Source organism: Microtus ochrogaster, unplaced genomic scaffold, assembly GCF_000317375.1.
Source record: "Microtus ochrogaster isolate Prairie Vole_2 unplaced genomic scaffold, MicOch1.0 UNK77, whole genome shotgun sequence".
In the NCBI taxonomy this organism is placed as follows: Eukaryota; Metazoa; Chordata; class Mammalia; order Rodentia; family Cricetidae; genus Microtus; species Microtus ochrogaster.
Window position 1 is genome coordinate 407274 of NW_004949175.1, and position 10641 is coordinate 417914.

The following is a 10641-nucleotide window of genomic DNA, read 5'->3' on the forward strand; positions in this document are numbered from 1 at the left end:
TTGTTGTTCTTGTGACTGCATACTTGGCGAGTATACTTGCATACTTTGATGTCTTAAGATTTCAGCCGTAGGAACCCCATTGACAGAAACTGAGTAAAAATACTGAAACACAAGCAAGGATGTGGAAAACTGAACTACAAAAGAAATCAGGTACTGCTTTGCGTTTTGTTGGAGAAGAAACTATTCCTTGTTACAGTTTTTATTAAAAATTATTGCCACGTCTTTTTAAAAACTATGGTTACTTCTTAGCATAAGTTACAGATTGATGTCTGACTTCTAACCAGACCTTAGAAGCTTGTCTAGTTTACAGAATTATATAACACTACTGAACCCCGTAAGTGCTCTTTGCCTTAGGTAATGAATAATCCCATATGCTTCATTTCCATTGTACTTCCTCATCAGCCCAAGAAGCAAGATGGCCAGATCTTTCATAAGAATAACACAGTTAAATAACACTTTATTTATTTAATAATGCACAAAAGTATTTACATTGTAAGACCTTGTGTTTGTTCCATTCTTGGAAAACCTGCCATGATTTGAAAAATGATGGATAAATTTGAAAAAAAATATTTCACAACTGAAGCCATTTTATAATGTAGAAATTCCTTTTTCCTATTTTAAGTAAGGAAAGTCCATTCTTGAGAATATGTTGTCCAATTACTAAAACACTCTCAGGATTTGTTACCTGTCTGTGATTTATGCTGACTCCGCCTTCTGTTATCATCCGATACCTGAAAATAGAAAGGTTTAATAACTAGAAGCATCCAATCACCTAACATGACCTTTCTGTCAGTATGTTGTCTGGCTGACATGAACTCACACTGCAGCTCAGATGGGTCTTAAACTTGTGATCCTCCTGCCTTAACTTCCCAAGCATCTGAGATTACAGGCCTGCACTACTGGTTTTGACACATTCACACACACACACACACAAATTGTTTTTTGAGACAGAGTTTCTCCGTGGCTGTGGAGCCTATCCTGGAACTAGCTCTTGTAGACCAGGCTGGCCTCAAAGTCACAGAGATCCGCCTGCCTCTGAGTCCCAAGTGCTGGGATTAAAGGAATGTGCCACCACCGCCTGGCCTCATAATGGTATTTAATGGAGAATCAATTTCAGAATCTCTCTATTCTTTTGGAGGGGAAAAACTGCCAGACAAGAAACTTCTGAAAACAAAAAAAAAAGAACAATTTGCCTTTAAAGTATGCTACCCTTAAGACAAAAGTAACAAATACCCCTACTTGACGCTTTAAGAAAATTGATAGGAAACTAGAAAATATTAAGACTGAATAGTAGCCGGGCGGTGGTGACACAGGCTCGAAAACCACAGAGAAACCCTGTCTCTAAAAACCAAAAAAAAAAAAAAAGACTGAATAGTGATGGGGGATGCTCTGTTAACCAATTATCTTCAAGAGGTGGGACAAAATTAGGGTGTGGCTTTCTGGGACCCAGAGAAAATGGGATGCATGGCCCAGGTTCCCTAGCAGCATGGCTGAGCTTGGACTTCTTGTTCCTGTTTAGAGTTTTTTCACTTACAATAAATAAAAATACAATTGCTTATCTTTTAACTAGCCTGGATATTTCCTGATTCAAGCTAACTTCTGTAGAATAGTACTGTTTAAAATAAAAAGAAAATTTTCTTAATCAGCTGATTTTCTAAGTGGAAAAATCAGTAGCTAATTTAATAAAAGTATGATAGAAGTAGGTTTTACTGAAGTTCACATCCAGTTCATTCAATAAATTTCTTACTATGTGCTAAACATAAGTAGCATCAAAGAGATAAAGACAAAGCTAACACCAATGCCCAGCACTGTGTTGTGTGATAAAGGACTAGATGTTTCTCTGAGGGGCACAATGACATTTTTAACAAATAAGATGCTAAGACACCGGATGATAATTTTGACAAGCAAAAAAAAACAAAAAGGAGCCTTGAAAGTCTGTGAAGAAACACTGGCTTTCTTTTATCCGCATGTGTTACTAAATAAAGTTAAGCAACTCATTGAACATAGCTTTATAAAATCAAGCCAGCAACAAAAATGTTTCTATTTAGAAATAAATTCCTTTCTTGTAGGAAGACGTTACATAGTGAACATGTAGACCAACGCTATTATTGACGTTATGAACAATGCTGACTCTGACTAGTCAACAAACATACCACTGTGATGATCACAAGAAAATGCATAAGCCCAGACTTGCTGGAGGGGAGAATTGGACTCCAGCTTTAAATTTAGTGTACTTTAGGTAAAATGTATTAGGAAATAATAAGGTAGAGTGGCAGGTCATGAACAAGGAGACATGGCACTTGGTCTGCACCCAGAGGCAGACATTCCAAAACAGTTAAGAGAAAGTAACTAACATGTCATTTATGTAATAACCATGGGCAAATGACAGGGACTTTATGTGCAAGGTCCCAAAGATGAGGCACCAAAAGTGTCTGATTATTGCTTTTCCTTGTACATGTTGTTTGCTGTTCATTTATAAATGGATATTCCACGTGCCAGATCACTTTTTGTAGAGCAAGTACCCTAATAATATGGTAGGGCTGAGGAGTTACAATAAGCAGAAAAATGTAATTCCCAAAGGAAATAGTCTATAGCTTATAAGCTTTATGAAATTCTGTTTCTATGTTCATTTCTTTTCAATGATTAAATTTTTTAAGAGGGAAGTCCTGAGAATCTTTACACTTCTGTGACCAAACCTGAGCTGACTGATCCCAGAAAAATACTGAATGAAGGAGCACTGTCCTCTACAGCGAGGTCAAGGCATTTTCAACTATATGGCCCTACCTTCTGCAGGAAATGAGTTACTTGAAAGCACTATCGGGAGAACACTCTGGAAACATGCTGCTGTCAAGTGCAACGTTTCATTGTGAACTAAGGATCAAAGTTAAATCTTACCCTCGGGGACCATCTGGAATGGCATTTGCTTTGCGACATGTATCGATGACACTTGTTCCAGGGTCAAGAACTAATTCAGAAAATGAAGCTTCTCTAAACAATTCTTTTAGTTCTTGGTCAGACATGACCTCCAGTGCCTCTATGCTGCTATGGTAAAGGGCTTGTGTACATCTGGAAAACATTAAACCACATCAGGACTGCTTACACCCACCTCACCCTCAACCAACTGTGGAATGCCCACTGTGTTCCACAGTGTAGTTTTTCATTCAGCAGCATCTATTTTGTGCAATTCACTAACTTTTAAAGATCTATCCAAGAAAGACAATTTTAAAATACTACAGTTAAATACTGTCCAGGTTAGTCATGAGAAACTCCTAAAACATCATCTCCAATTTTTCTTGTCTAGCCACTAAATTTCAATAAGCATTAACTTCTCCTCTCAGCATTCCCAAGCTGCCTGAAATCGTGAGATTTCCCCCTTCCTTGTTAGCATTAAACTTGTTTAGGCGGCTCTACTTTTGTACTGTGGGTAAAGCTTCTCTGTCATTTCTAGGGGACACAATCTTACAGCCATGCCAGTTTCCAATCCTCTGACTCTGATACACTCTTTCCTCCCTTCCTTCCAAGATGTTCTCCGTGCCTTCTGTATAGAGCTGTGTTGTGGAGTGGGAGCATTAACTATTCTAAAGCCAACCTTTTAGCAGAGTCCAGACCTTCTTGTCCATGAACAAGCTTTGTTACTTCTGCAGCCAGTCGTTTCTGAGCACCCCGCTTTTCTGGTTCTTTGATATGCAGCTGCATAATGTGATCAATCTCCGGAAGGGGAAGGAAAGTGAAGAGCTTCAGGTACCTGCAGGACAAGGAATGCTGCATTAGATGTGCACGTCCACTAGCTCCCTCAGGAGAAGAAACACTACTTCATGTACTCAGGCTATATACTTAGACATATACTACCCTAGTGGACACTATTTTCCAATATTTGTTTTCCACATTCCTTAAGTAACAAAATGGTACAAAAATAAACGAAGGCTCCAGCTCCAGCTCCTTCCCTTTTTAATGCCAAGAGATAATTTATGTGCCTCCTAGAGCATGCTTTGACGTTTTTGTTTTATGTGTATCCTTAAATAGCATGTGTAACTTAAAATTTGACATGAATAGTATTCCGTAGGTTAACTTTTGCAAAATGCTATGTAGAAAAGAGCTTAATGAAGCATTATAAAGCACACACTTATGATGTCATCCTCTTAAAAAATACAAGATTATGAATAAAATCATGCAAAATACATTTTCTGTCTAACTACTCTGACACACCAGCATGTTCAGGAGATTTATGAGATCACAAGCATAGCTTTCCAAGCTACTGATACTCTACTATGGGCACTGTGTGTTTACTTTTAACATAATAATCATGGCATAAATACCCTCATACTTTTCTTGTACACACATGCATGAGTTTGTTAGGCATATGCCCAGTGGAGACTGTCAGATCGTAACTTATGTACAACTATTATTTCAAAGACCTCTAAGTTTATTCCCCCATCACTCTGGAATAGTTGGTACTGTCATTGGTGCAACAGGAGACAAAGACCAGCGTCTGAGAAGTTCCTCCTCTGACATTTGCACTCGAAGAAAGCTGAATCCTTGATCATACCACAGAAGACTTGAGGAGACCAACCAGAGCGAAACAAGATGAGTGGGTTTATTAAGATTAAGGTACAGTACACAACTGAGACTCATGACTAGGTAGGTGACTTCACAACAGCTACCAGAGGATTTTGTGGCTAAATTACACTGCTCAAAAGACTGATTTACCACATTTAAAAATTAAGCAAAAGTTAAAACTTAAGTAAAAATAAAGGAAATGGCTTTTTTAAAGTATCTTTGCAAATGAAACTGTATGTGGTACACTGTTTGGATTTAGTGAGGAAAGGAGGGTCCCACGATGCTGCCCAAGACAGCCTGGAACTTAAAGAGACGCCCAGCCTAAGCCTCTCCCACAACTGGAATCACAGGTACATTTCGCCAGCAGAGGAAAACCTAAAGGTGTTTGATGGTACACTACAGAAAAAAAACTGGAGAGTCTTAGCTGTGAGATGCCACAAAGGGAGTGACTATCCGAAAATGTGCAAGTGATACATAACAATCCTATGAACTTGCTAGATAGAGATAAAGACGATTTGGGCTTCAAATTTTCTAGCCAGTCGCTGTTTTAAGCAGCAAACAGTACCCAGAAGGACTGAGGTGTGTCATGCTCATCTAGTATGTAGAAGGAAGAGCATGGGGAGACCTCACCGCTGCCAGGCACAAGGGTGCAGTCGGTAATCCCAGCTGGACACCGGGCTGAGGCCGGAGACAGAAGTCAGAGGCTGTCCTGGGCAACTCACAACATTTGCATTTTTTTTCAGGCCTGGGGTGTATACAGCTCAATGGTAAGCACCTGCCTAAAAGTTGTTCAACCCTGGGTTCAACTCTAGTAGCGTAAAAATAAATTCATGACAGTCAAACGGCAATATCCTGTGAAGATACCGTAAAGAGAACAACATTAAAAAAAAATCTACGAAGACTAAAGGTTCAATAGCTAAGGCTGAATCACGAGTACATATTAATTTTTCTCAGCTTTCAATTAAAAGCTCACCTCTCCACAGAATCATCCTGCTGTCTGACAAAGAACTGATAAAGCTCAAATGGTGATGTCTTCTCTCGGTCTAGCCAAACGGCGTTGCCAGCCGACTTCCCCAGCTTTGCTCCAGTTGTACTTGTAATCAGTGGAACAGTGATTCCGAATACATCTTCTCCGGTCAACCTACACATACATTCACAGTATTCTGTAAGCACAATCAGGCCCAACAAGCAAAATTCAGATTTGAGTCTGGTTACTTACTATGTTGGGGTGGTTTTTTTTTTGTTGTTTTTTGTTTGTTTTTAAATACTCCTCTCAATCTGGATAGACTCTAGTCTTTAGGAACTATAGCAGCATTCACTTTATAGTTACTTACATCTGTCATGCTGAACTGCGATTGCGCGAAACCTACAGGCAGTGATTTTGAAAAATCAGGCGGAAAAAAAGACAAAACTGGGTGAAGGGGCACTAGGAAGGTACATTTAGGGGGTGCTTTGTAAAGAGTTTTTGTTTCTTTATGATTTGCCGTGTAGCACACGAGCCAGCCCTACCCTCCAAGTGCCTCTAGAAAATGCTGTGAAAATCCTTACGGGGCGAAGGGCTAAAAGAACAGAAGTCCAACTATTTTCAGGTATAAACCACAAGTTGGAAAAAGGGTGATTCAGACATAATCCACCTCTTTAAGAGGCCGGCTTTCGGCAGTTCTGCAACACCCCCATAACTCAGACCTTCTAACTCGCAAGGGCAGCATCTTTCTCTGAGCACCTTCATCTCGGGTAATGGACTACTAAGGAGCGAGCACTCGCCCTGGATTTCTGGAGACTAACCCACGCTTACTTGTGGACGAACTCGTAGCCCGACACGATGTTGCCCAGCTGATCCGCCCCGCCGAGCTGCACGCGGCAGCCGTAGCGCCGGAAGAGGTGGTAGAAGTCGTAGGCCTGCAGCACCTGGTAGAAGAACTCAGCCAGGCTCATGCCCTCGGGGCTCTTGAGGCGACTCTGTACGCTTAGGCGGCTCAGCAGCGTGCCCATGCGGAAGTGGCCGCCCACGGTGGCCAGGAAGTCCACGAGGTGCTGCTCCTGGAACCAGGCGGCGTTGTCGAGCACCGTGAAGGTGCCCCAGGGCCGGCCGTCGCCGAAGAGGCGCGCGTGGTTGGCGGCCAGGCCCTCGAGCCCCCGCCGCAGGGCGCGCGCGTTGGCCTGCACGCGCTCGGCGCTCAGCGCCTCCCGCCCCTTGCTCCGGCCACTGGGGTCCCCCAGGCGGGCCGTAGAGCCCCCCACGAGCGCGATGGCATTGTGGCCGGCTCGCTGGAAGTGGAAGAGCCCCAGCAAGGTCAGCAGGTGGCCCACGTGCAGCGAGTCGCCCGTGGGGTCGAAGCCGCAGTACACCGTCTGGGGCGATGCGCCCGCCCTGCGGCGGTCGAAGAGTTCGGGGAGCTCTGTCTTCGTGCCGCTCTCGGGGAAGAACTCCTTGAACAGGCCGCGGGCCCTCGGGGCCGCCAGCATCCCCCGCGCGCCCGGACGTACCACATGAGGCCCGCGCGGCCAGACCCCGGCCTGGGGCGTACGGTACAGACTCCTCAGCGTGGGCGCCGCCATGTTGGACCACGCGCAGGGCATGCTGGGCCTTGGCCGCCCAGCGAACTCGGGCGCCTCAAGGTCTCTCTGCGCAAGCTCCGCCGGGGCGGGCGCTCGTGTCCGATTAAACTTTAGTGCTGTGGGCAATTCTGCAGTGTGGCCCCCAGTGCACTCCGAGCGGACGTCACGGTAATATTTCCTGTCTCGCAGCTGTTTACTGTTAGTTAAATGATCATGCTGAAAGCCTGTGACGCCCAAGTTCCGGAAGTCTGCAGAAAGAGTTTGGGACTTGGTTCAGGCTCGGAGCGCTGTGGAGACAAAAATCTCGTTGTACCAATGTCCCAAGTTAATGAGAGCCTCAGCACGCGCGCGCGCACACACACACCGTCTTTAGTGAGTGTCCCGGCGCGCGCGCACAGACACAGCCCTTAGTGAGTGTCCCAGCACGTACACACACACACACACACACACACACACACACACCCCGTCTTTATTGAGTGTCCCGGCGCGCGAGAGCGCACACACACACACCTTCCTTAGTGAGTGTCCCAGCACGCACACACACACACACACCGTCTTTATTGAGTGTCCTGGCACGCATGCACACGCACGCACGCACCCTCCTTAGTGAGTGTCCCAGCGCGCGCGCGCACACACACACACACCTTCCTTAGTGAGTGTCCCGGCACGCACGCACGCGCGCACACACACACACCGTCTTTAGTGAGTGTCCTGGAGGTGGCAGTCTCCTCCAAGCTTTAGCGAGTGGCAAGTCCGAGGTCATTCAAATTCCTAATCTATCAGGTGTTTTCAGAACGCCCGCTGACCAGGATGAGAATTCTCACTATCTGGCAGGTGAGCCAGCCCCCAGGCTCCATCATAAAATCTGACTTGTTTTCTTTAAACAATTTAACTAGCATACAAGAATTGTACAAGATAATGAAATTTATCTCGACATTTTCAGACATGAGTGTACTTTGACCGTATTTTCAACACAGAGCCTTGTGCTGGACTCCCTGAACTTAGAGATTCGAGTGCAGGGGGATTACTGAGAAGTGCCGTTTGTGGACAAGGCCTGCAATAGCAGGGGAGACGCGGGAGTATGGAGGGAGAGGGGAACAACTGAGCTGTGCTGGCTGGTTTTATGTCAGCTTGACAAAGCTAGAGTCACTGAGGAACTTCAGCTGAGAAAATGCCCTGATCACACTGGCTCAGGAACAAGCCAGTGGTGTATTTTCTTGATTGGTGGGAGGGACCAGCTCACTGTGGGTGGTGCCACCCTTTGGGCTGGCGGTCCTCAGTGCTATAAGAAAGCAGGCTGAACAAGCTGTGTGGAATCAGCTAGTAAGCAGCACCTCTCCATGACTTCTGCTGGGGTTCCTCCTACCGTCATCTGATTTGAAGCAAGACGGTAAGGTTATTTACAAGATAAAACTTAGTTATAAAATCAAATATTAGTCCTGGCTGTAACCTCAGAGTCTGAAAGCTTAACCTTTGGCTGCTCCCGACTGTCTTCTGGACAAGGCTTCAGCTCTTCCATCACATCAGGTTATGAAAAGAAGATCACGATGTGGATATTTCTGCCAAGACTGCTGCTGTCGCTGTCATGTCTCATGTAGCACCTGCTCTGTTGTCCCTCTATGAAATACAATGTGTAAGAGACGAAATGGCAGGGAATGGGGACGATTTGTTATGTAGGACAGTCTGGCCCCAAATTTATATCGGTCCTCCTGCCTCAGCCGTTCAAATGCTAGGATTATAGGTGTAAATCACCATGATCAGAGTCAGATCTATTCCTAAAAGATTTTAAAATAAACTTTAATACTAGAAAGAAGGTTTTAATTTTTCATCATCTGAAAATGTCTCCATTAAGTCTAGGCCCATCACATAATGCTGACGTAAGTGCACATATTAATGAAGAGGAGCAGTATTGACGTGAGTAAGCCACAATATGAAGTCATACATATGTGGTGATATTTTACTTGAACTCTAACAAATACAGCTTGCCTGGAGACCAGAGGGCAAAGCTAGCCACTAATTAACCGTAGAGGTCTAGAGGTCCGTACTTACAGACAGGAAGTGATATGGCTGGGCCGAGAAAGAAAGAAAGAAAGAAAGAAAGAAAGAAAGAAAGAAAGAAAGAAAGAAAGAAGGAAGGAAATATAAGACAGTACTAGCCCAGCACTCGGTCCTTTTTTGGCTGAGGAGTTAGCAAGGTAAGAGTTGGCTGTGGCTTGCTCCGTCTCTCTGATATTTTAGCATTTACCCTGATATCTGACTCCGGGGTTTTATTTTTAAGACCAATGAAAATTTGTGCAACAGTCAGACTTTCTAATATAAAAATGTTAACATGCCCTCTAAAGCCACCGAGGTGGAGAGTATCTGTCATATTAACTCAAGATTTATGAGTGAAAGAGTCTTCCCAGGCTGGGTACAGTATCTGCTGGGTACTGAGAGAACTTCCTGATGCATCTTACAGTCTCTCCCTGACCAAAGTGTGGGACATAAACTGTAGATTTAAACACCTATTGTTTACCCCCAGGATTTAAGTACCAGTATTTCACCCTTTGGGATATCTTGCCATTCCGATCATTGTTATTCATAGGCATTATAGTTGGTTGGACTACTGACTATTGACTTTCTCCCCTGGAAGCTTACAAAGCACCTTCAGGTGCTATCAGAACTAACTGTCAATGTGGAAGCTTCCAGGTAGTTCCACACTGAGTCCTCTAACTGTGTTTGAAAGACCCTCAGATAGTGTCTTTCTGTCTGGGGAGACCCTTCCCAAGGAGCAGCGAGACCATTTGTGCGGATGCAAACAGCAAGAGGTTTATTCGGATACACAGGTACCTGGGGCAACAAAGTCCCTCGGAGGACTTGTGTGCTGTCAGGCTGGGGTAGCGGGTTTTTATAGGGTAAAGGGAGCAGAAGCACGGTTACAGAAGCGAGATGCATAGTTACAGGGTATTCATTGGTCAGTTTGAATATGGCTGAGTTCAAGTCGGGACAAGGTCCCTGGTTCCCGAGAATTCAGATATGGGCTGCCTTGGCTCTTGTCTAGGGCAGACAGGGAGTTTCTCTCTTGGTATTCACCGTTCCTCCCCCGGCCCAGCCACAGGTGTCTCTATCTCGTTTTGGCAGCTTCTAAACTGCCCTTTGTTAAAACCCTGAATATTCAGTACAAGCCTTGCAAAATGGTGTTACCGGTGCTAAGTTGTTTAACAAGCTGGGCGGGGGGTCTTTCATCTGGTGCTAAGCTGCTTAGCAAGCTGGAAGCTGCTTAGCAAGCTGGACGGGGGTCTTTCATGTTTATGGTTTTTAGGGGGAGCATTATCACTACAAAAGATATAGTGTGGTATAGCTTCATTTAAACTGCATTTGTACACACACACACACACACACACACACACACACACACACACACACGTTTTTTCCAGATAGGGTTTCTCTGTGTAGCCCTGGCTGTCATGGAACTCACTGTAGACCAGGCTGGCCCGGAACTCAGAGATCCACCTGCCTCTGCCTCCCACCACCCAGAAATATACG

The 10641-nt window shown here is 44.7% G+C and overlaps 1 protein-coding gene across 1 annotated transcript; it reads right to left on the reverse strand.

Annotated features, from left to right (window-relative positions):
• Window positions 1-424: 424 nt before the first annotated feature.
• Window positions 425-7497, reverse strand: Yars2 (tyrosyl-tRNA synthetase 2). The gene is made up of 5 exons (XM_005370358.2): window positions 6353-7497; window positions 5531-5698; window positions 3590-3745; window positions 2896-3066; window positions 425-731 (listed from the first exon to the last, which is right to left on the reverse strand). Exons 1-5 carry the CDS (start codon window positions 7135-7137, stop codon window positions 572-574), a joined length of 1440 nt encoding a protein of 479 aa, XP_005370415.2. The 5' UTR covers window positions 7138-7497; the 3' UTR covers window positions 425-571.
• Window positions 7498-10641: the final 3144 nt, after the last annotated feature.